At 36.9% G+C, this 26,599-nt stretch overlaps 2 protein-coding genes across 4 annotated transcripts in view; one reads left to right on the top strand and one right to left on the bottom strand.

Moving 5' to 3' along the window:
- The window catches only part of ppp3cca (protein phosphatase 3, catalytic subunit, gamma isozyme, a), a 36,618-nt gene extending 32,836 nt beyond the window's left edge, over positions 1-3,782 (top strand). For both annotated transcript variants that reach the window (XM_081366735.1, XM_081366734.1), the window contains one exon: positions 1,284-3,782. In XM_081366735.1, the coding sequence (XP_081222861.1) occupies positions 1,284-1,447 (164 nt within the window). In that variant the 3' untranslated portion in view covers positions 1,448-3,782. The remainder of the gene's footprint in view (positions 1-1,283) is intronic.
- adam28 (ADAM metallopeptidase domain 28) lies at positions 3,772-26,148 on the bottom strand. Of its 2 annotated transcripts, XM_081366731.1 has the most exons (24): positions 26,044-26,102; positions 25,292-25,621; positions 23,490-23,568; positions 22,677-22,765; positions 22,524-22,597; positions 22,308-22,386; positions 22,113-22,189; positions 21,176-21,371; positions 20,824-20,886; positions 20,402-20,473; positions 19,480-19,649; positions 19,182-19,263; positions 17,325-17,455; positions 15,175-15,352; positions 10,799-10,888; positions 6,658-6,853; positions 6,445-6,547; positions 6,175-6,331; positions 5,887-5,967; positions 5,620-5,710; positions 5,429-5,537; positions 5,259-5,349; positions 5,062-5,148; positions 3,772-4,425 (listed from the first exon to the last, which is right to left on the bottom strand). In XM_081366731.1, the coding sequence occupies exons 3-24, from the start codon at positions 23,548-23,550 to the stop codon at positions 4,399-4,401; spliced, it is 2,304 nt and encodes a 767-aa protein (XP_081222857.1). In that variant the 5' UTR covers positions 23,551-23,568; positions 25,292-25,621; positions 26,044-26,102; the 3' UTR covers positions 3,772-4,398. The 2 variants fall into 2 exon arrangements, with proteins under 2 accessions (XP_081222857.1, XP_081222856.1); XM_081366730.1 differs by lacking the exon at positions 25,292-25,621 and having other exon boundaries at positions 26,044-26,148.
- Positions 26,149-26,599: the final 451 nt, after the last annotated feature.

Here is a 26,599-nt window from a genome sequence, read left to right as displayed (position 1 = left end):
GTTTATTCTAATATTTATATGCATTTAATATATTTTACTGCATCACATAAAGTTGTTTGTTGTGTGTTTTTTACACTGTAAAATTGCAAGTTGCAATTGTTGCCACCATCTTATACTCTCTGTTTCCTGTTCAGATCATTGATTGTTTTTACTTTCATGATTTGTTAATTATGTTTAAAAAAAAGTTCAAAAGTTAGGTGCTGAAATCCATTAGTCTTTTAAGTCCATTTTTAAAAATCACCTCAATTGCATTTTTTTTGATTGTTAAAGGGTTAGTTCACCCAAAAATTAAAATTATCCCATAATTTACTCACCCTGAAGTCACCCTAGGTACATACGACTTTCTTCCTTCAGCCGAACACAATCTGAGTTATTTTTAAAAATATCCTGGCGCATCCATCCATCATAAAAGTAATCCATATGGATCCAGGGGGTTAATCAAGGCCTTTTGAAGCGATGCTTTTTTGCAAATCAAATATCCATATATGTTTTATTACTTTATAAACTATAATCACTAGCTTGTGGTAACATCCGTCCGCATGTTCACAAGAGTCGAGTTCCAGCGTATGACGTAGGCGTAGCGTAAGGTGAGAGTAGACACCTCTCGCTGTTCAAACAAATAGGGCTGGGCAACAAACTCAAGCTCCTCCGATATTTCTCTTTAAGAAAATCTAGTTTTAAACGTCTAATTCATGAGCAGTGTTTTGTTTTGCGCCATCCTCTGAGCTTCCGCGTTCGTCAAGACGTCATGCGTCGGGTCAGTGTTCACTCATTGGCCGGAAATCGACTCGCGTACGACCATTACCGGAAGCTAGTCATTATGGTTTATAAAGTCATAAATATGGATATTTTTCTTACAAAACGCATTCGCTCCAGAAGGCCTTTATTAACGCCCCTGGAGAGGTGTGGATTACTTTTATGATGGATGGATGCACTTTTTTTGGGCTTCAAAAAACAAGGTACCATTCACTCCCAAAATAACGCTTGGAAGAGCCAGGATATTTTTTTTAATATAACTCTAATTGCGTTTGGCTGAAAGAATAAAGTAATATACACCTAAATTATGGGATAATTTTCATTTTATAACCCTTTAAATAATTCATCAGATGAATAGGCTTTTTGATCACTAACTGGCCAAATGTGTTTTGTATGCTAGCACAGTTTGTTAATTGTCTCATTAAACAATGTTTAACTAAACACTGAAAGTTATCCTTGATCCTCATGCACATTTTCCTAACCGCCTCATTTTCTTTGATTTCTTTTTTTTTTTTTTTTTCTGTTAGCCATCCAAGGCTTCTCTCCTACACGGAAAATCCGCAACTTCGAGGAAGCTCGTGGCCTGGACAGAATAAACGAACGGATGCCTCCTCGCAAGGACGGCAAGCAACCTGACGGGACTACAGTTAACACTGCCAACGAGAAAAACGGCACTGACGGGAGTGTGTAAGGGGAGATTTTGCACTTTTCCTCTCCTCCATAGCATTTTCTCTTGCTCTGCCACGTTCTCCACGAGACAGACCCCTCAACTGCCTGGGATGTGGAGAGGATTCATTCCACAAACAGAGAGACAAATCACTTACAACTAAGTACAAACATGAGATTTTATTTATTAAATGAAATGTATTAGATGTACTTGATAGCAACATTTGAAAGTGTGCAAAATACAGGTATACAGTCACAATGTGTCAACCTTTAAACTGAGACTACAGTTTTGTAACCCGAAGACAGAGATATGGATTTAAGATGCTTTACAGATCAAGAGATCTAGTTAATACCGTTTTATAATAGTGTATGTCAAAATGTATTTGGCAAGGGATGGTTTAGCTGAATATGCTGGCATAAAAATGTCTGTAAGGGATCTAAGGCAACGTAAACCTAAGGGAAATAAGTTCTAAGTTAATTGAAAACTATTTTATAGCTACTTAAATGTTATTCCGTTTCAAGTGATATTCAGACTAAATGAAAATATTAGCTGCTCTGGGTTCCACGTGTCTGTTTCTACATGGAAAAACTAGCATTTAAATGAGTTTTTTCCTAAAACAGCACTTGAATCCTGCCAGATGACACACCACATGCAAGGAGGCATAACAGTCGATCTTAAATAGAAGTTGTTTGATTCTACTTTTGTGAGTGAAAAAAAGAAGTAACAAAGCAAGTCTTATGAAAGCAATGTCTCAATCACATAACGTAACTTCTGCATCTGTACTGGAAGTTATTTTGGTCTTTTTAGAGCGATCGTTTAACAGACAGGACAAGGCTCTCTTTCCACCGTTTCTTTTTGACATGCTGATAGATGAGATTGGCAACCAGTTTTATTTGTTACTATATACAGTAGAATCTGTTAGTATGCCTGTAAGCTCGTGTACAAATGTAACAGCCAATGTTGGATGTGTGAAGTTGCTTTGATCGACTCAAACGCCAAAGTCTTTTTTTGTGCTGTGATGAGTTAGCTGCCAGAGCTCTAACCTACCCCATTTTGGGCTATGGTGGGAAGGTAATATTGCACTAAATGCAAGTCCTTGTAAATAGAGAACATGTAACTCTGAAGCAGGAAGTCTTATTCTCTCTTTAAAGAATGTCCACCAGGCCATCATTTACAGCAAAGTATTCATCCTCTGAAGAGAAACTGCTCGTACAGACTGTCAATTTAATCTGGTTCGTGCTTGAGACATTAACAGAGCTTGATAAATGTGTCACAAACTGACTTGGTGGTTTCAGCTGTAACACTATGTGAGGGATGTGGGAGGGGTTTTTTTTTAAACGTGGTGGCTGCTTGTTTTAACAGGTTTTTGGAAAAGTTGTGATTTGTCTCCGCCTACTGTTGAGATACAGAGACTATAGAGGAACAGCATTAAGCCTTTTAATGCGAGTGGTTTTTCTTCTTCTTTATTTTACCAAGAGCAGCACGTTTATCTGGTTTTTAAGCAGGTTTAATCCTGATTTGCGATGTTGAATGTCTGATGCTATGCACATGAGCAACCCACCCCATTTAGCGGGTCATTTTCTGGAAGCATTTGAAATGTATTTAACATTTTAGACAACAGTTCATTTTGTAATGTTTTGTTTTTCTTTTGTCACTCTTTTTTCTTCTTTTTTTCAATACAGGACCGGTTCTTCACATGAGTCTGATTTAAGTCACCTTTTTCATTCCAAAAGCAGTCAAACTAATAATATGACAAATATGTTGTGCTCATCTTTAGGTGTATGAACTTTTAATAGAAATAAATGTGATTCCAGAGTAGTCTTCTGACATACTGCACTGATTTAATCCTGCAGAACACACACTCGCGCTCTCATCTCTTCAGGAAATGCTGTATGTCTGTGGACTCTAAAGGGAAAATGTGCTACATTTATTTGCATGTATTTCAACTGATACCAATGAAAGTTCTGAGATTAAGCAGCTGATCTGGGATTAGTTCTACTGTCATAATGGTTTAACAGGGTGTGGGCTGGTCTTAGTATACTGGTAACCTGACGTTCTAGAGAAAGGATGAGGAAGTTTGAACTTTCTGTTTGCATTGATCTTGAGTGTTAAAGAGCTGAAATGTTGAGTATTAGGCCTTCACCGACTCAGAGACTCAATTAAGTCCCTGAAACACCATTTGTGGGAATGTTTAGAAATGTTTATGCACAATTATAGCATAATTATAAATACAATTTGGGGATTTAAATGAACAATCCTTTTGTCAAGTACGTGTAATGTGAGGCCACCTAAAATTCTTGATATTATGTAGATGTATCAGTTGAGAAGATGAATAAAAAAATGAAATACTGTGGACCTCAAGTTTGGTCATATATTTATTTTAAAAAAATCACCTGAATGTGTTTTTCAATGGACATTACAGTAGGATTGCATTTTACAGCACAATCAGATTTCATAAATGCAAAACTAAAATAAACATTAGAATTTAAGCATTTAGATTTGATAATATCTGTTGAAAGTGCATTGTAGTAAAATGTATGTCACAAAGTACAGTGTTGTTTTCAACTGCTTGGCAGACATTGCTATGAAAAACTAGAAAACAATCGCATCTATGACAGTTAGTGACTTTACAGAGCGGGAGTGACATTTTTTATACACTTTAGAAAAGCAGCGTTCTAATTTTGTCTCTTGAACATTCAGTGGATGTGAGTCAGCTATTATTGCTGACTGCAAATAATAAAAATCATTACACAAGGGAGGCTCATTTACACAGAAACAGACTGTACAAATAAATAAAAAATGTTTTAGTTAAAAACAAACATGACTTAAAATTCATTATTTGGCTCAAGGACAATCTTGCAGTTTATTAAGCCTCAGTCTCTTTCAAACACTTGCAATCCCTTCTGCAGGGTCTGGAGTGATTGACCATCCCAAAGTGCGGGTTCAACTTCTTGAGGTTTGACAGGTGCTAGACATCACACCTTTGGAGGTGGTCTAAGAGCCTACAAGGAGGAAAATTCATTTAGAGGAAAAAGATATATTATGTTTCTGAAGACATTATAATCATCAGACCACATTTTTCAAATGTATTATTCACTTGAAATGAACATGTTTGCTAAATTAATAAATGTGAACTTGCCAGATAATCTTTTTAATACTTTGATTTTTTTTAAGCTGAGTGACTGGTATGGTTAAAGGTACAGTATAGTTCAAAAGACACAAATTTCTGTCAAAATGTATTCAGTTCTTCCTTGTTTTTATAGCAGAATATCCAAGCTTGAAGCTGTCAAGCAAGATTTTCAAAAATGAATTTTCAGTTAATAACTTAAATTTCAGTCTGTTTCTCACACACAGCTATTGCACTACTTTAGTAGATGTTGAATATTGTATACAAGTCACATGGAGCATTAGTACTCTTATGATGCCTTTTTAACATATAGGAGATTGACAGCTCCTGATCCCTATCTACTTACATTGTGTGTTAAAAAGAGCAGCACGAATGCTAAACACTTGTGTTCTACAGACGTCAATATAGGTTTGAAAAAAACACGAGAATGAGTAAATGGTTACAGAATTTTCATTTCGGTGTGAACTAACCCTTTAAATAGTGATGTTGTGGTGTGTACATATTGTGTTACCTGACGTGCCATTCTGAAGTCATTATGTAGAGCTCTGGACTGGACTGAAGAGGGTGGGGGTGGAGGAGGTGCTCTAGGTTTTATTACCTAAGAATATAAAGATCACAAGTTCCTGATCACACTTTCATCATTCACTGAGTATCGATTTTATAAGAGATTTGTTTGTTCAAATGAAGTTAGATGTGACTGCGAGTTACCGGAGATGGCTTCTGATTTGGCATCGGCAATCTCTGTTGGCTCAAGTCAGGGATGTCAACTATATGAACTTTCTGCTGCCTTGGACGGCCTCTGAGAAAACAGCAGCATTAAATACAGTTGATTTATTGACTTCCCCAAGTGTGAATGCATTTGTTTACTATACTCGTACCTGAATGAATGTGGTGTACTGTTTCTGCGTTTGTAAAAGAAGACGGCCAGTCCGATTAGAAGTATCCCAATCAGAACACAGACAACCACAGCAATGGCTACTATTACACCTAGAAGTGCAAAAGATCTCATTAATGATCCTCAAAACTAAAAGAATATGAGGCTATTTTGAATGCAGTATCTGCAGTATACCTTTAGACAAACCGTCACTTTCGGTTGGCGTTTCACAATCTGGCGGCAGCCATCCAGGTTCACATCTGCATTGCAGTCTGTGGTCACAAACCTGTAACATATACACATATTAATTCCTCTAAACCACAGTTACAACTTCTGATGTGAAGCAAAGTTATGTTAATAGACTTGAAATAGTCATAAGAGCTCTTGAAATAAAGCACATATTTGTTTCATTTTATGAGAAAAACGAGAAGTTAATGTTCGAGAAAGGAATATTTGACCTACCGCATGGCCTTTGCATTTGGCTGAGCAGTTTGTTGCTTTGTAAGCCGTCTCTAGGTCAACGCACTCGTTCTGGTTACAAACCTGAGTAAACAAAATAAATGAATAAAGAATGGAAATAAATAACATGCTTCGTGATGCTTAAAATAATTGAAATGTCACAATTGTGGCAAACCTAAAAAAGTTTGTGGTCTTTTATTAGAGGTCTTTGAAGAAATGAATTGTTATTGAACTACAAAGTAATGTGTGTGTTTGTAGTATAACTGACATGCATATGGAGGTCAGCCTTACCAACCCTTCCCCACATTTGGTGCCAGTGTCGACTTGGCCGTAATCCTCGTCAGGATTGCCGTAGAATGTGGCTTTACAGTTGAGGAATGTTACCAGCCGTCCATAATTAGGACTTCCATTGCCATTTACACAGAACAGTTTTCCACACATCACATCTCTGTAGATAGATATATACAATTGGTGGTTGATCAGATGTGGCAAAATAGTTATTGAACTGTATGATATGTGAAATGATTATTAATAGATGTACAGATGGATGTAAAATCTTACTGTTTTTGGCATCCGATATATATATCGCCATTACGTTTGCAGTAAGCGTAGTACTGTGCTTTTGTGTTTTGGTTGTAGCAATTGTCTCCAGCCACCTCAGCATCTTTATTTATTTATTTTTGTAATAAAAGAAAAATTAGAACAGTCATGTGGGGTTCTGCACTGATTATTTTTCAGTATTATTGTGTTGCATCAATATACTGCTGTACTTACTTGGACCCCACATTTTAATACACTGCTCCATTCTCTGAGGACACTGGCCATTGTAGCAATAACCTTTCCCATTTTTGCAAGGGAGTCCATTGACTGTAAAGACATCTTCAGGACACATGGCTGATTTTCCAGTGCAGGACTCAGGCAAATCACAGTCATGATTTTTTGGACGACACACATGTGAGGCTGACATAATCTGATGGGGAGGAATAAAAAAAAATGCGTAGATAATACTTTCAGAGCAGTAAGTATAAGTAAGTACAGTGTAGAGTTTGGGTATGCAGGGTATACATGTGCACATGGCTTTATTATAATAATAAGGAAAATATTTAAACCATTTCTTAATTTCGGTTTAAAACCCCCAAGAGTGAAATGTAATTGGTATGAAAACAGAGAGAAGAGAGAACAGCAGAGAACAGAATTTGAGTCTCATCATTATTCATGAGAAGGAACACCCCTCAAAAGATGACAAAAGTGGAATATAACACCCCTTACTGAGAAACTTTGCGATAAGCTCAGATTCAGAATCACTTGCTGTCCATATTGGGAAAGGAGCAAGCAAATGGATAGTTTCCCCAAAAATGAAAATGCTGTCATCATTTACTCATTCTCAAGTTGTTCCAAACCTATAAGAATTTCTTTCTTCTGCTGAACACAGAAAAATATATTTTGAAGAATGTCGTTAACTAATTGACCTCCATAGTATTTTTCTTCCATACTATGGAAGGGGTCCATCAACTGTGTGGTTATCAGCATTCTTCAAAATATCTTCTTTTATGTTCAGCAGAAGAAAGAAATTCACACAGGTTTCAGTGTAAAAAATTATATGATCAGTAAGTTATGATACATTTGTTTTTACATTGCTTTAACACATCAAAATAAGTTATGCACTTTTCAACTTTTTGTATAAGTTATACAAGATTTAACTCATTTTTTAAGTCAGTTTCATGTAATTTAACCTACTATGGTATGCATTATGTTCTAACCATGAAATATTTGTTCAAATAAGTTATGAAATAGCTTCAATCATAAAAATCTAAAAAGATTTGTGAAAAAAAGATTTTTTGGGGCGACTTAGGGAAACGTTGCCACATGACAACACTGTACCACAATGGAAAATGGTAAAAAAGAAAAAAAAAAGTACTTTTTCTTTAAAATTATGATTTTCTTTTCTATCTAATAGCACATTTCTTTTAGAAATTGATGGGGGGGGGGGCATTCAAATATCATTTGACTTAAAAACAGCACATCATTGGCTACCTTAAGGCATGCTCTTTTAAATCCCATAGTGCAATATATAAGGAAATTAGTATAAATTAATTGTTGCCACATGGCAACGCTGTACCATAAAGGGTTACGTTTCCAGTTTCCAAGTTACAAACTAACCCTGAAATCGTTGGCGGAAAGTTTTATACATGGGATGGCCAAATTCTATAATGTGGCAGATTAAGAATATGAGGCCAAAAGGGTGGCCAAAAGGGTTGCTTAGCATTACCCCGCATTAGCTAAACATTTCTATACATTGTAAACCCGAGTTTAAGTTGGCAAAACTCAAAAAATGTAAGGCAATCAGTTGCCTCCATTTTTTTAAGTTAAGAAATTCAAAGTTTAAGTAAGCAGAGCTAGCAGATTTTTATTTTGTACTTATACATTTTAATTGTTCTTAACTTGAAATGTTTGAGTACACTAATTCATACATTTAACTTAAAACTTTCATATAATCTCATTGTGAACACTTCATACTGTAAGACTGAAATAACTGTAAGACTTGAAGAAATTAGATAAATGTCAGGCAGTCTAGTTGAGGCCCTGAGAGGACAAAGGACCTCTCTGGAAATGAACATTTGAACTCCCCCTTGTGCACTATCGTGACGAAAGTCTCACCTCCGAGTCATCATTTCATTCCCTCATCCCTCACTCTCTCTCTCTCATGCTCAGATCACCTGAATTCACCCAAGAATATAGTTCAATGTGAATGAGTATCACCGAGTATTATACATGTTTGGTATCATTTGAAATGTCTCAGTGCGACTGGTACAAATGTCTAATTTCCAAATAAGTAAAACAAAAGGTAATAAGGTTTTTAAGAGTTTAGAGATAACTGATACACAAAGGAAGGTGGTCTCTAGACAAATGGTCTCATACCCCCAAAAGGTGTCAACTCTGAATGTAAATTCCCATTGTTAGCAGATGTTTCCATGTGTAAGAGGTTCTGTCTATATAATGAAATGCAGCAAAGGCCTCTTGGCCTTTTTGTAACTCAAGTTGGCCCGTGATGCTAAGAGTGACCAAAACTCTTAGCATCATGTATTTTAATGTCGGGTTCGCATCTTTTCTCTTTAATCCAGAGCATTTGATGTTATTGTATTGATTATCCTTGAACTGATTATGAAATTGGCATGATACATTTACCTGACATAATAAATTGTTACATTTGATTATTCTAACTGACTTTGACATTATTTTCATTAAAGAGTTAAAAAGAATAGTCAGAATTCGCTCACATTTAGTGATGCATAGATATCATTAAAACCTCTTCATTTATGGAGTCAGATGAAATAACGAGAAAATACATATGAGAAAATGTACTTTGCCACGAGAAAAGACAGTAACACGCTAAGACCTTCCGTGCTGGTCGGATACCGGACTTTGGGCCGATCGAGTGTGAGTTTACAATACATTTAACTTAAAACTTTCATGTAATCTCAATGTGAACAGTTTTATTAGTATAAACTTAGCTAGCTTTAACAAGCTAGTTTGCTAACATACAAATTTGTTAACATGTTAACTATAGTGTGTTATACAGTAGCACTTGCTGTATGAGTGCAGCAATATAAAGGTTTTATTTGCTCTCAAATCAAGCTGCATGCACCACTTGTCACCATGATGGTAACTATCCTAAAACCAACATTAACAGAAATTCTTCTAAATTAGCATAACAAAATATTAATCACTACTAAATCTCCCACTTAACAATCTTACACAAAAAAAACACATTATATTACACTTAATTGTAGCATTTACTCTCCCTTTCGAGTGCCATCGGTAAAGCATGCAGGGAAATAGACATCCTAGCCGTTTCAGTTAAACTTAAGTTCGTCTAAATTAAAAGAAATAATTTCATAAAACTCAAAACAATGAAACAGTTCAGTTTACTTAAAATATATCAGTTCTGTGAACTTGAAAGAAAAAGAAAGTGCTAAATACTCATTCATTTATGAGATATTTACATAAATATCTCAAGTTCATTTGCTTGAACTAATTAGTTTAATTTAAGTTTGTCCTACTCAAACCAATTAATTATTTTGAGCGATAGGGTTTACAAATTTTTTACACTGCACTGTGATCACGGTTATTTGAGAAATTCGTGTTTCACAGACGTACTTTGCAATTTTAATCCTGTCCAAATCTGCAGGGCTGCTGATGATCTGTTTTCTCTGTGTCACAGAAGTTCAAATTCATTTGGAATTGTGCAGTACCAGTCAAAAATCAGATGAGATTTGATTATAAACTTTCTAATCAATATGATTATATAATTTATAAAGAAGATCAGCTGGGCTGTCATTGACATCGTTACATCTTATAATTTTTTTTTAAGACTGTTTACAACAAGTCAGTTACCTAAAAACGTAGATAATTTGATACCAAAAAGTAAGACCGATTACCCCAAACTAGGGAATAACAATATTCGGTAACACTTTATTTTACAGTGTCCTTGTTACATATGTTACATGTACTTACCATAGTAATAACAGTAAATTATGTATAATTACATGCAACTAACCCTAAACCAAATCCTAATCCTACCCTAACCTTATAGTAAATACATGTAGTTGCTTAATATTACTCAGTACTTAAATATATAATTACACTGTAACAATGACACCTTAAAATAAAGTGTAACCCAATATTCTATATTATTTGATCTCTATAAAGCATAGACTTTATTCCATCCACAGAAAGAAACATGTATTATTGAATAGTCTATACACAATCTTGCAGCCTAGCCTGAAGTCATTTACATTAACCACAATTTGGGACAAATATGGAAAACTATAACTGCCGCAGACCCACAGTGATTTGATACCTTCATGATTTGATGAATGATACAGCAAAATGTCCCCAACTCTTTGAATCTTACCTTGCAGTTTTCACAACATTCTCCTATTGCACATTGTGAGCCCTCTGTCAGTTTGCAGGTGGTTGCATTGCAGCATGGGTTTGTACACTCCTATGCAAAAACATTTAGTGTTAATCTTGGTTGTGAAATAATGACACTAAGAATGTCTTACAATGAGATATCTTAGCTAGTGGGTGTGAGCACATAATAAATGGCCTTTTTAAGTTCTAGTTCAGAGAATTTAGAAAAGCTCTTGGAAAGTAATTTAGACAATGAATGAATGAATGAACATAAGGATCCAGTGAAAGTACATCCTACTCAAATTCTGTCCAAAAATAATAGATGACAAATGTGCATGTATAAACAAATCTGCAGTAATGCATATATTCCATCTGCAGAGAGTGCACTTGTAGAATTAAGATTTTGCATATGAGAGATTGTCCATAAGCACACCAAACACAATGCTATAGCAACTTGTTGTCAAATGTATGATAAAAAACATTCCTGCATCGTCTGTGCATGTCTTGACAGTATCTTTCTTCCTGACGGTATCTGGCTTTGATTTTTTGAGTACTTCTAGTCAAATTAGCTTATGTGAGGAAAAATGTTTTGTGTCTTTACATTCCTTGTCATCCTAAAGGGCATTTTGATATATATCTGCTCAAATAATTTATATTCTTTATAGGAATCCATTAACAATGACAGTGGGGTTGTAATTCTAACTACATCAAAAAAAGCATTTTCAACAAATACCTTTATTCTTGGTATATTTATTATGACGAAAGCGGTCATATAGGGATTGTCAAAGTTTTTTTTTTTTTTTTTTTTCGTCACCTTACTGAATTTTTCGTCAACGATACCAGGGACACCGAAGCACCGGGGGACATGAAATTTGGTGGGCATGTAGCCCCACTAGACTTCTAAGGAAAAATTTTGTTTGGTCCCCGGGGGCCACTCCCCCCCCCGCGCTGGGCCCCCCCAAACCCCAAAAAATGCAGTTTTTCCTAAATAACTACCTGAACCGTGGCACCGAGGATGAAGACATTTTTATGGTATGTTGGTCTACTAGACTTTTACGGAAAAATTTCGTTTGGTCCCCGGGGGCCACTTCCCCCCCCCCCGCGCTGGGGCCCCCGTAAATTTTTCGTCAACGATACCAGGGACACCGAAGCACCGGGGAACATGAAATTTGGTGGGCATGTAGCCCCACTAGACTTCTAAGGAAAAATTTCGTTTGGTCCCCGGGGGCCACTCCCCCCCCGCGCTGGGCCCCCCCAAACCCAAAAAAATGCAGTTTTTCCTAAATAACTACCTGAACCGTGGCACCGAGGATGAAGACATTTTTATGGTATGTTGGTCTACTAGACTTTTACGGAAAAATTTCGTTTGGTCCCCGGGGGCCACTTCCCCCCCCCCCGCGCTGGGGCCCCCGTAAATTTTTCGTCAACGATACCAGGGACACCGAAGCACCGGGGAACATGAAATTTGGTGGGCATGTAGCCCCACTAGACTTCTAAGGAAAAATTTCGTTTGGTACCCGGGGGCCACTCCCCCCCCGCGCTGGGCCCCCCCAAACCCAAAAAAATGCAGTTTTTCCTAAATAACTACCTGAACCGTGGCAACGAGGATGAAGACATTTTTATGGTATGTTGGTCTACTAGACTTTTACGGAAAAATTTTGTTTGGTCCCCGGGGGCCACTTCCCCCCCCGCGCTGGGGCCCCCGTAAATTTTTCGTCAACGATACCAGGGACACCGAAGCACCGGGGAACATGAAATTTGGTGGGCATGTAGCCCCACTAGACTTCTACGGAAAAATTTCATTTGGTCCCCGGGGGCCACTCCCCCCCCGCGCTGGGCCCCCCCCAAACCCAAAAAAATGCAGGTTTCCTAAATAACTACCTGAACCGTGGCACCGAGGATGAAGAAATTTTTATGGTATGTTGGTCTACTAGACTTTTACGGAAAAATTTCGTTTGGTCCCCGGGGGCCACTCTAACCCCCCCCCCCCCCCCCCCCGCGCTGGGGCCCCCGTACCAAAAAAATGCAGTTTTTCCTAAATAACTACCTGAACCGTGGCACCGAGGATGAAGAATTTTTTATGGTATGTTGGTCTACTAGACTTTTACGGAAAAATTTCGTTTGGTCCCCGGGGGCCACTTCCCCCCCCGCGCTGGGGCCCCCGTAAATTTTTCGTCAACGATACCAGGGACACCGAAGCACCGGGGAACATGAAATTTGGTGGGCATGTAGCCCCACAACACTTCTACGGAAAAATTTCATTTGGTCCCCGGGGGCCACTCCCCCCCCACGCTGGGCCCCCCCAAACCCAAAAAAATGCATTTTTTCCTAAATAACTACCTGAACCGTGGCACCGAGGATGAAGAAATTTTTATGGTATGTTGGTCTACTAGACTTTTACGGAAAAATTTCGTTTGGTCCCCGGGGGCCACTTCCCCCCCCTGCGCTGGGGCCCCCGTAAATTTTTCGTCAACGATACCAGGGACACCGAAACACCGGGGAACATGAAATTTGGTGGGCATGTAGCCCCACTAGACTTCTAAGGAAAAATTTCGTTTGGTCCCCGGGGGCCACCCCCCCCCCCAAACCCAAAAAATGCAGTTTTTCCTAAATAACCACCTGAACCGTGGCACCGAGGATGAAGAAATTCTTATGGTATGTTGCTCTTAAGGGCCCACATCAACCTAGCCCATAATCACTCATTTGTGATTTGCGCCCCTCACATAAAAAATGAAAATGCAATATTATTCTGCTTTTATCGCCCCTATCTTCAGTGGAGATGTTCAGAACTGCACCATATTTCATGTGTATGATTAACTTGACATCCTCTGGGGGTATCCTCTGCTAAGTTTTGTAGAATTTCATCCATGGGGGGGTATAAAATAAATTCATTTATGTGCACATTTAGTGACTGTACACTCATCGGCCTGTAGATGGTGCTGTTGAGCGAAGGGTTGCTGGTTTAGGATGATACTGTCACACACACACATGCAGGAATACAAACAAACGCAAGCATGCACACACACTGACATCCACACACACAGACACACACCCATACACACACATACAAATCCACATGCACAGACACACACACACACAAACACACACGCGCACACATGTACGCACACATACATACACGCACAGACACACACACACACACACACACACACACACAGACACACACATACACAAACACACACACATACACACACACACACACACACACACACACACACACAGACAGACATGCACATACTATTACTTTTTTTAGGTATATACATAAACACACAATACAGCCAAATTACTCCACGTCATTTATTTTTGTGGAAAGCCAGTGCAGGCCTGAGCGGCGGTCATATTTTGTACCGCGATGCGGTACATCTAGTTTTTGATATTTTGAGTAACTTAATATCAATTTGTCGAAAAAACATTTCAAATCATTGAATTCAGATATAGAAATCCCATGGTCTGCTTACTTGCAAGGTTATTATAGTTTTGCAATTTTTAAATGAGTTTTTATTTTAATATCATTTTCAAATTTCCTATAAATTTCAGTTTAGTTTTAGTTAGTTTCATTAATGGTTTTGTTAGTTTTAGTTTAGTTTTTATTTTGTGAACACATTTCTATTTAGTTTTTATACTGTATATTTAGTTTCAGTTTTAGTTTTAGTAATTATAGTTTCGCAGAGTTAACAGAACACTTCCAGTTAAAGACATTTCATTTCAGCAAAGTTTAATGTTTGCAGTTTACATTTAACTCTTGTGAAAACCTCTTAATAATAAAAATAAAATAACTGTTTGAGGATGAACAAAGAACCAAACAAATGCAACTAAAAAGTAAAAATTATATAATAATATTAAAAATGAAATCTTGTTAAACGTGGCGTATAAGAAAAAGATATGCGTATGATTATTATGATTATTCTTTAAGTTTATTTCTATGATTAATCCTTTCAAACATTATTCTTGACTTGTATTGATCCATTTATGCTTTTTGTTTAAAATCATATACTCATAGTTATACACATATTCAAATGGTCTCAGCCGACCAGACATTTAGTATACTTTTACTCTGACAAATATACCTCTATTTCTGGGCTATAGACATGCTATTTGTTTTTTCCGTTTTCTGCTCAGTGTGGTATCTTGACTAATATGTGTGATAAGGCTAGTTTCACATGAGATGGTTATCTTATACCTGGAATTAAGTATACAGCTGTATTTGCATGAGGTGGAAATACTTATTTGGGCCTTTCTGCTTCTTAGGGATTGTTGAAATGTTGAAATTTCTATTTTATTTCCGTTTACGAAAATGTTTTTTGACCAATAGTTTTAGTCTTAGTTTCAGTTTTCGTTTACGAAAATAACCTTGCTTACTTGCACCGTTCCACAGTCACATTCTTCTCCTGTCTCCACAAATCTGTTTCCACACACAGCCGGCTGAATCAAATCTTTTGATTCGGGCATATTTAGAATACATTCTGCGTTTTTGTTGTTCAGGTAATCAGCATAGCTGCCAGTACTGCAGCTGCTAAAGTGTTGAGGGATGAAATAGCTGCGGAGACAGAAATTGGAAATTTGGTTTTAGGCTCTCCATAACACAGAGATGATCAAAGTTATACATAAAAAATCGTAAGATTTATTAATATTAACAGCAGTGTGGAATATAAATGTCTGTTAGGGTGATATATGAGTACAAATAACCTGTGAATACTTGTGGAAATTATTGTTTTTTTAGTTGAATATGCATTATGCAAGCTCTATATTTGAATTAAGCATATATAACACTTTATTTTAGTGTCCTTGTTACACGTTACATGTAGTAATAACTACAAATTATGCATAATTACGTGCAATTAACCTTAAAGCAAACCCTAAACCTAACCCTATAAGTACTGTAATGGAAATTTTACATTTAGATGGTGTGTTCTTTTACTTTTAGATGTGTTTTACTTCTAGATGTGTATAACTTGTATTAACATTGAACGTTTATTTTTACTCATAAGCATTTAAAGAAATATAATCATATAAGCTAAAGCACATTATTAAAAATATGTAACCAAGTTTTAGAAATGCATAAGTTAAGATAAGCTTGCAGGAACTGTATAAAACTATATAAAAAATTCACAGACAACATATGTTCACATTCATGGCAAAATTCAAACGGGACCAGAAAATAATTATTTTCTCCCATTCACTTGCATTGACGATTTTTCAACCTAGAGGTCCAGCAGGCAGGGCCGGTTCTAGACATTAGGAGGCCCTAGGCAAAATTCATGTTGGAGGCCCCCCAGCCCCAATAAAAAAAAAAACACTTGAAACAAATATGATTCCTAACCTTTTTATTTATACAACATTTAATTTTAAAAGCAGTATATTTTTACTTAAACAGTACATAAGTTTGGACACGTTACTATTTTTAACGTTTTTGAAAGAAGTCTCTTATGCTCATCAAGCCTGGATTTATTTGATCAAAAATACAGAAAAATAATATAGTGAAATATTATTAAAATTTAAAATAATGGTTTTCTATTTTACTATACTTTATATTTCTGTGATGCAAAGCTGAATTTAGTGTCACGTGATCCTTCAGAAAACTTTATAATATTCTGATTTATTATCAAATGTTAGAAATGGTGCTTAATATTTATTTTATAACCTTATAACCTTTGTAACGGACACATTAATTGGTTTAACTGCAGTAATGTAACAGTCTATGGTTATGATAAACATCGTCACTATTTTTAGTTAATTAATAAATATTGAAATAAATTGTAGATAGGACTTTTTTTTTTTTTTTTTTTTTCTCTGTCTGGGCCCCATCCCGCCAATCGGGCCCTAGGCACGTGCCTAGTTTGCCTTTGCGTTAATCCGGCTCTGCCAGCAGGGTTAGCGGAAGGGGCGGGCCTTACCAGCTCTATATGTGAACTTTGAATTGGAACAGTACTAGGGCAGCAACTGATGACGCTTCACAAGTCCACAAGAACACAAGTACAGACAAGAACGCATATTGGAGAAACGGCTAATGTGTACTTCAAGTGACCTTTTGTGTACTTCAAGTGTGAAAAATATGTGCGCAGCTTTGATCAAACTAAAGATAGGCAAAATGTGTGAATTTGAGCAGCAGCTAAAAACAGGAACCTGTAGCAGGCTGTCAGGTTTTGTATAAACGTTTTCCTTTTAAGGTAAACAAGGCGATCTTTTGAGACAGATGCAGCCTATTCAGGGTGTGTTAAGGGTATATAACCTTGGCAAAGGAACTGACCCTTTGCCTTCTCATATCAGATGCTCTCTGTATGTGAATGCCAATTTCTTGCAAGAAATAAAACATTTTGATACTTTGACTTTTCAAAGGTTTCGACTTGTCTCCTTCCTCCTAACTTTTCGAATAGAATTATTTCCACAACAGTACATAGCATTACTCTACTTAAATGTGTAATTACACTGTAACACAGACACCTTAAAATAAAGTGTAAACAAAACGAATAGAGTTCAACAATTTTGTGATTGGCATATATAGGAGTTACCTGAGAGCAGCTGTCATAATGCAAGAGCTATCAGAACAAACACAGGTGCTGGTATCATGATTCATCCCGAGATTGTGCCCCATCTCATGGGCCATAGTAGCCCCCACTGCTATAGTATTAGAGTTGTGATCCTTTGAAGAGGAAAGATCAGTTAGCACTCAAACTATAGATCGAGGCTTAACATTGATGAAAATATGGATTTTTTCATTCAAATCTTTAATTAGTCTATATTATAATCAAGTATTAGGAATAATTTGTGAGGAAGTAAAGAATAAGACATTGCAACAAAAAGCGATACACAGCAGACAAAATGCCCAAAACACTTCCTTCATTATTGTGAAATCACCATTCTCTCTTCTCTTGAAAGATAAAAAAAAAAAAAAATAGAACTCGCATAAGAAAACACCGATGTGTTTAAACTATATCTTAAAGTCATTCGAATGTTAATGAATTTGATGACTGAATTAACACTCCCGAACAATCTCCATACAATGGCTAATATTTACAGTCATGTGAAAAAGAAAGGACACCCTTTAGAATTTTATGGTTTTACGTATCAGAACACAATAAAAATCATCTCGTCGTTGGCAGGTCTTAAAATACAACCTCAAAGTTAGGTAAATACAACCTCAGATGAACATCAACAAATTACATATTACAAGGTGTCATTATTTATTTAACAAAAATAAAGCCAAAATGAAAATCCATGGGTGACAAACTAAGTATACCCATAGGAAAAACCCATAGGATTCAGTTTCTTGTTGAGCCCCTTTTAGCAGCAATAAGTGGAAGGAATCGTTTTCTGAATGACAGTGTCCCGTCTTTTTCTAACTACTGTCATGAACTTTAACATTTAACATGTTAACTGAGACCATGTCTGAGATGTAGTTCTTGGATGTTTTGCGATTTCTCTGAGCGCTGCACGGTCTGACCTTGGGGTGAATTTGCTGGGACGTACACTCCTGGAAAGATTGGCAACTATCTTGACTGTTTTCCACTTGTTAATAATTTTCCTTACCGTAGAATAATGGACTTCAAATTGTTTGGAAATGTTCGTATAATCCTTCTCAGATTGATGGCAGCAACAGTTGCTTCTCTAAGATCATTGCTGATGTCTTTCCTCCTTGGCATTCTGTTAACACACACCTGAATGCCAGCAAACTGCCAAAACTTCTGCTTTTAGGTAATCACACTTGCTGATGATCAATTAATCCGACATTTGATTAGCAGCGCCTAACTGTTACTTACCCACTTAATTCCTATAGATGCAGTAGGGTGCTAGTTTGTCACCCGCGTCTTTTCCATTTTGGCCTAGTTTTTGTTAAATCAATAATGACACAGTGTAATGCCATGTGTTGTTGTTCATAGGTTGTATGTACCTAATTATAAGACCTGCCAAGGACCAGATGATTTTTTATTATGTCCTGACTGATACATAAAACCATAGAATTCAATAAGGTGTCATTTTTTTCACATGACTGTATGTCATATACACACACACACACACACACTCCAATGTTGATATGTTGAATCTGCTACGCTGCTGCTGTTGGTTATTGCTGCGGCTGCAGGGCAAGTACAGGACTTGCTACTGTCAATATACTGTATACACAACACGCTGCTGTGAGCATGACTGCTGCTATACAATATAGCATATATGAATTAACCATAGCAGATCTATACAGCCGGTGCCATTTAGAGCTTCATGCATAACTTCAGTGCACAGTTAGTAATAGTGCATTTCCCTTTCTTTTATCGTGATCCTGACAAACTTGTTTATTTATTTTGATTCATATTATTTTAAATATATATTTTTGTCAAATATGTTTGCGACTTTTTTTAAGAGAATATTAATACCTGCACAATCCCTGTTGAAAGACCTCCACACAGGGTTCCAATGTAAGCTAGACCCACAGTTGATCCATCAAAGTCAATTGCACTGGAAGAAGGACGAAAAACAATGTTCAAACTTTGAACCAATCCTGCTGGATTACATTCAGTTGGTTAATAAAGTGAATATATAATCTGTCTTCTTCCTGGTTCAGCCTAAACCACGTAAAAGAGAACACAATGACGCAGATTGGAGCAGAGAAAGTATTGGAGAAGTTCTGAGCTGAGTATTTGTATTTTCACACATGTAGTTATCGGAGCAGACCTGAGGAGTTGGGCATTGTCGTGCTTCTTTCTTTTGACGAGATCACTGTTCCTCCAACTGGAAAAGCTGTCTAGAGTTGCTCCAGGAGCAGAGGACACTGTCATCTTATCGCTGTCTGTCCACACTTCAAATCCAGTCAGAGCAACAAAGGTGTTGATTTCTTTATAGGCCTGCACACCCAGAAAAGAGTGACAGAAAGAGAATTATACAGTATGTTATTGTATTTTATGGGGTTCAAAATTCTGATCATTTCATTCGGATTTAAAACCTTTTTAAATTACAAATTGTATTATAAAAAAATCAGTGAGAAGTTTAATTGAAAAATTAACATAAATGTTTGAATTTCTTCAAATACAGAATTAGTACATGTACTGTATGTACATCTATGCATTTAGTAGACACTTTTATTTAAATTGACTTAATGCTGTGGAACATAAGCATTTCATCACAGGTATTTTGTTATTAGTTGTTACATTTGTATTTTGTATGTCCCCCTTTTTGATGAAATTGACTCGTGAGCTTGTGGAAAATCTGATAGTCCATGTTATCCAGCATGATTGTCATCTTGTGTGCTTCAGTGAAGGCAAGGAAGCCACAGACTATATCGCACATTTTATAAGTCTAGAACCTAGAAATATTAGATTCTGCACTATTTATTACTCATTTTATGCCATAATGTTCCTTTGTTTTAAATCACTTTTAAATTAAGTTTTAATTTTCGAAAGATTTTTGGATTCCAACAAAAACTTATTTGGACATAAATGTTTTTTAACTAAACCGGTACTCATAAGAAAATATGTAGATGGCAAAGATCTGTATCTAGTCATGTAATCTTACCAATTATCACACTCAAGAATGTGTCATAACTGTTGCCATGCTGTACTTTTTGAATAGCATGTACTGTACGTCATCAGTGACTCACATTATTGATGAAATTGATGATCTCGAATATCCTCTTTCTCAGCTTCCCAAGATTGCTGTCCATTTTCTTGTACTGAGGGGGGAAATAAATTGAATTATGAATCAAAGCATTACGTCTCTCATTAGTCACTCTGGTATTAGGAAACGCTCTCTGAAATCTGTTAGCATCAGTGTTTTTAAATTTACTGTGTGAAATTTAGAAACAGTTTGATTCCATGAAAACGACAATGCTGAACAAACACAAAATCCCACATATGTTCCTCTAACCTTGTGAGGTTTTTTTTTGTTTAGAATGTCACATATCAGCTGATAATGACTGAGACCTGCCTCCCCCCACCCCCTCAAAAAAAGAATAATATTTATCTATTAATTATTAAATCTCTGTTATATCGAAACATTAGGTGCAGTGATTCTTGCTCTTACTGCTCTGTTGTCTGCCACAAGGAAGAGCTCGATGTATTTTTGTTGCTGGAACAAACTTGGCCCCTGATCAAGTGGAAAGAAATAGGTGGAAAATAGAGAACAGAAAACAGAATAATGAATTCAGAGAAATCATTTTGAGAACAATACAAACTACCTTAGTTCAGTGCATATGAATTAGGGTAATTTAGGACATTTCTTGCACTTTAACTTCTGCAATTTATTGTGATTGTCACCTCAGCTTTGCAGAACAACAATTGAGACTTTAACACATGACAACCCAGCTAGAATATGATTAATCCTTTAACCTTATTGTGCTTTGCTGCTTTTTGTAATGCCGAATAGACAGTCTTACTGAGGAACGAGAACGGGTTTTCAGAATGCGTGGAGGAGCGCCATCCTCACTCTCATCCCAACTAGTGTTGGTGACTCCACACACCCTCGGTGTCCCATCAAGTGTGTCTTCATACTTAGAGACAGCATGGTCACCATCACCGTCCTCGGACAACGGCTCGATCAGAAACCTCTGCTCCGCTGTTTGGAAATAGCCTCTGTGAAGATAATTCACACAATGGGCACAATGTGATTTGAGGGTCTTGGTCAGAGAGAGCAGTTGATTAAGAGGTGACTTAATCAAGAGTGCTTGAGAAACCATATGTAATTAATGTGTTTCATTCATCTAGGAAACACAAGTCACACTGTAACTTCCTTTAATTGCAGAAAGGCAAAAAAAAACATGTTTGAAGCAACAACCTGCTGTATATGTGTAGCAATAGCAAGTGTAAAACCCATAGTAGTGATTGAAAATATATATATATATATATTTCTGACTGAAATAGCTTTTTTAAATATTTTAAACAAACTTTTTGAAGATTTCTGTCTACTTTGTAAAGCTTGTAAAGCGTAAAGCTATACTTGTAAAGTGGCCCTATAAATAAAAATTATTGTTATTATTTTTAAAAGCAACTTAAAGTCATGAAACAGAAGGTGTGACAGCCTTTTTCTCCCTATTGTGCGTAGTATACATGACTGAGACGGTAAGAAAAATGTCGAGTGGAACTTGATTTTGTCCATCTGAAATTGGATCGTTGGATTGTTGCTCAAAACCATGGTCAAAGATGAGATGTCATTGTAAGAGGAAGGAGGAAATTGTTTTGATTAAAGATTAGGAGGCACAGATCATTTATAATAAATAAATGTTCCATAAAATACAAGAACTGCCTATTTTGATTTTCATGGTGACTAATGCTATAAATTGAAAAGAAATATAGTGTGAAATTGTGTTTTCCTACCGTAGTCCATTACAGATGCTCATGCTAACCAGCGACTCACTGTCATTTACTATATTCCCATGATAATAGCATAAGTCCTGTGGATGAAAAAGGGATCTCTCACACTGTGGATTCAGAGTACTAATTTATTGCAGATTAATTTAGCTGTGTCATAATGTTCTATTACTGGATAGGCCTATACTGGGAATAACATACCAGATCCTCAGGTGTGGTTGTAACAAGCATCCCGTCTTTAGTGTAGTGGGTCTCGCTGTAGTCTTTAGTCAGCATGCCACTGTTGACCAACAGACATAGGCCTATTAGATCAGTCAAAGCTCACTAACTGACAAATAATAATGTGTAATATGTGAAATGTAGTTGTAATATGACACGCATATGTCACAAGATATGCAAAATAGGAAACAGACTCACTCATTTTTCTGGAGATGCATTTCAATGTCTTTCCCACCTAGTGTCATAGCGTATTTCACTGTATCGGGTCTTGACTGCAGGAAAAGAAATGATTTGAGTTTGATTAAAATATTAAAATATATTATATTTAGTAGTGGGTAGATGAGAACTCACCTTTAAATCTCTTTTTTGTAGCTCATGTAATTTGATTGGTCGAACAATCTCATAAACCTTTTTTCCATCAAGTTCAGGGATGTGACCGACTATAGCAGATTGACAAACAGAGGAAATTACAGACACTGAATAGTCACAGATTAGCCATAAAGTACAGATAGACAGTAATTATGATTTATTGGAATATGCAGAAGGCTGTATTTGTACGCTGTAGGATATAATGGCAGAACTGTTCCAACTCATCCAAATATTTTAGAGAAAACACAAGTGTAAACTTGAACACAGTCTGTCTCAATCTGAAAGAGATTGCATTAATCAAAATGATTGAGCCTGAGGTGTTAAACTGATGCAGCCTTATATATAATCGAATAATCAAATATACACTCTGCTATTGACCCAAAGTGATAGGGAGATTACATTTTATATTGTAGTTACGTACTGTTACGTAAAAATGTGGAATATTGTGGAAAATTATACAAAACAATAGCTTTCAACATTAACATTGTTTACAATACAATGTTAAGTATAATTTGCATTTATTTATCTGAATCTCAGGAGTTTCAATGAATTCTAGGATCTGTATGAATAAAATAAAATGCTCACATACTTCTGCAATAGAAGTTCTGTCATTTTACAATCTGACACTGAACTTAAAAAAAAAAAATTGTAACAAACATGGTTCTCAACACAACATTGCCTTTCTTTGCATGAACTCTCAGACTGTGTCAGTGCAGCGTACTATTACTGCTAAAGTGCATAAATAAGTTAATCAGTCATTGTGGAGCAGAGGCACTGGAGTATCCAGTATCTTACCTGAGGGACTGAGTGAAACACACAGAGTGAAGATCCACAACATCAGGTGTCTTCTGGCCATTGTCAGTGAGCAGAACAACTGAAACAGGATAGGTTGGTTAAACGAAGTTTTATAGTCCACCCGAAGTGTAGTTTAGTCCACAGACCACACCTTATGCAGAACTGTCTAATCTCTGTACATGCACTTTCAGGAAATGACACAGGGGTATAAAAGATATGTGACCTGCTAAAACACGCCCCTGTCAAAAGAATGCAGGAAAAAATACAGGCAGGCTGTGACGTAACGAAACTTGCTTAGTGTTCACAAAGTGCTGTGTATTGCACATAGAGTCGTCACGTGTGAGTGTTCAATGCCCTCATTTGACTGCTCCGAATAGTGACCTAATGAAAAGTGACTTCTCTATCTATCTGTCTGTCTCTCTCTCTCTCTATCCATCTATCTATCTATCTATCTATCTATCTGTCTATCTGTCTGTCTGTCTGTCTGTCTGTCTGTCTATCTATCTATCTATCTATCTATCTATCTATCGTTAAATAGAATTGTCAGAGCAAAAATCTTTAAGGAAATGTCTTCACTTTTTACATTTTACATTCACATTTTTACCCTGCGGCCAAGGGGAAATGTTCTACATTTCCTTATTGTTACAGTGATGTGTAAATGTCAAATGCAAATAGGTCTGCACAAATTAGCCACAAGTTGAATTCAACTTTGTTGTCTAATGTACAATGACCGTTGTGAAGACACAGGGCCGTTTGAAGGAATTTGGGGGCCCCAAGCAAAATGGACATGGAGGCCCCCCCAATAAAAAACATATCCGTTCGAAAAAAAAGTTGCACTAACTGTTTGTTACAAGCAGCATTTGCCGTCAGGCAGGTAGCTAACATAAACATATTTTTTTTCTAGCCTACCTGCTGCAAAATTACACCATTTGTACAAGACAAGTGGAGCTATTTTATCCAGTGTAATTTATCACTTACCACTAGGGATGTAACAAAATTCACGGTTCGGTACTCGGTTCAATACGATACACGTGTTACGGTTTGGTATGTTTTCGATACAGCAAAAAGAAAGAAATGCCAATTTCCTTGATTTATTTATTTTTCTTCTTTTTTTTAATTAAAACTAGCACCATAAAATATTATTTCTTTTTACTTTGAGCAATTCTGGAGCTATAATTGACTCTTCTTAGGAGCATATAAAACAAAACAGCTCCTTGGAAAAAAAATAAATTTAATATTGTAGTAGTTATAAACAAATGTTTATTTTAGTTAAGATTAACATTTGAGGGCATTGTATTCATAATGTCAAAATAAAACCGACGTAATGTTTCTTGAAGGCATTATAGCCTACTATTCCTGCCAAACAATGTGAATGTTTCTCACTACATCTCGCAGCGATGTTATTACTTCTGTGGCGAATTCAAATGCTTTCTTTACTGGATCTCTTATTAGCGCTGTGTAGTAACAGTGTCGCATGATCACGATCGGCTCGCGCTGCACTGGTCCAAACTGATAAACAACGGTCCTTCAACCACACAATAACGAGTAGCTCAGTTTCGTTCCGCTTACATTACATTTGCCATTTGATGTTGGGCAATGTTGTGGTCGCGCCGGCGTCTCTACATTATGAGCGCGCTTGCCACGCGCGACCCGCCTACATTTGAAATAACGAAATTTTGGTCGGCAGGAAAAATGATCCAACGAACCGTTCGGTTTGAAAATGCGTAGCACCGAACACCGAACCGAAAGCCTCGTACCGAACGGTTCAATACGAATACGTGTATCGTTACACCCCTACTTACCACTATCTTGTTTTTTCTTATCCTCCTCTTCCTTTCTCTTCATTCTTTTCTGGCTTCCTAAAGCATAATTCCGCTTCATGATGACTGCCGAGGAGGTTTTGTATTTTGCGGCGGCAGAGATCGCGTGGTTGGCTGGCTGCTGTCAGCGACTACTGAGGGGGGCCCCCTTGAGGGGGATCCCGATAACAGTGTCATTGCACTTTACTGCATTGACCATCAAAGGGGCAGTTTGTCGTTGCATTTTATTCTTAACCAGTCGTTGTCTTGGGGCCCCAGGCCAGCTCGGGGCCCCAAGCAATTGCTTGGTTTGCCTGCCTTGTCGCGACGGGCCTGTGAAGACATTGTCTCTTAACACTTAAACTAACACAACAAGAGGTTCAGTCTAACAGGAAACTGTGCTCAAAACACACAGACAATTGCCACACTAATAACAGCAAGGGTATATAAGCACCTTCTCTCATGTAAATAAAATGTGCAATGCATCTGACAATGTAATAAAGATATATCGTATTATTTTGAACCTTCATTTCAATTTATACACTATTTTTTACATAATGTATTCAAGGACATTAAACTGACAAATAATCATTTGAATAGATAAATATACTGCTTCCATGTGTGGAATGATTTCTCAAAATGATTTCTCAGATGATTATAAGCAAAACCACTGCATTTGTAAACACAAAAAAGCTAGAAACAAACAAAGCCTCAAGGAGTAAAACCTCCATAGTCCTCCATAAACTGTGCCTTACCTTCATTTTGCTGCTCCTCTTTCTGTTTGGTTCAAGACGGATGCATACTTGCTAATACTGGGTCTGTCTATGGACATTTTTTGGTCGTCTAGTGGATTTCGAAACATCGTACTTCCTTCTCTTTTTCAGCCATGGGTTTTCATAAAGATGCAAGTGCATGAAAATGTCTAATGTGAGCCAGAAATAGGAAGTTCCTGCCCTGTAGTCTGTGATTTTGTCTCCCACTGAAATGCATTCTCACTCTTCTTCTAATACACAAGGTCAAGTCAATGACAATAATGCAGTTATTGTGCTTTCTCCTGATGCATCAAACAAAGCTATTGTTCGCTTGTTTGGAGTGGAGAAAGCATGCAGTGTCCATTATGGCCGCATGTGTTGCAAACTGGCCCTTTTCTCTCTTCCCTTGCCCCCGCCTGCTCTCTGTCCTTCTGTGACCTATTCTAAATTGTTTGTTCTGTCATGGATCTAAACTCGTGTGAAAGAATAACTTGTAGTCTGAGATCTGGTATATAAAGCTGGATCATTGAAAAATCAATATGTTAATCAAACCTTGTTG

Source organism: Scardinius erythrophthalmus, assembly GCF_964197995.2.
Source record: "Scardinius erythrophthalmus genome assembly, chromosome: 5".
In the NCBI taxonomy this organism is placed as follows: domain Eukaryota; kingdom Metazoa; phylum Chordata; class Actinopteri; order Cypriniformes; family Leuciscidae; genus Scardinius; species Scardinius erythrophthalmus.
This window is presented reverse-complemented; position numbering and strand designations above follow the sequence as displayed.

Bases quoted from the DNA above. Each gene is read 5' to 3' on its own strand.
- adam28 (XM_081366730.1), bottom strand. The intron at 5,711-5,886 runs GTAGGTCAAATA...TATATGTTACAG, and splicing joins CCAAATGCAAAGGCCATGCG to GTTTGTGACCACAGACTGCA. The intron at 5,149-5,258 runs GTAACTCGCAGT...TTATATTCTTAG, and splicing joins CAAATCAGAAGCCATCTCCG to GTAATAAAACCTAGAGCACC.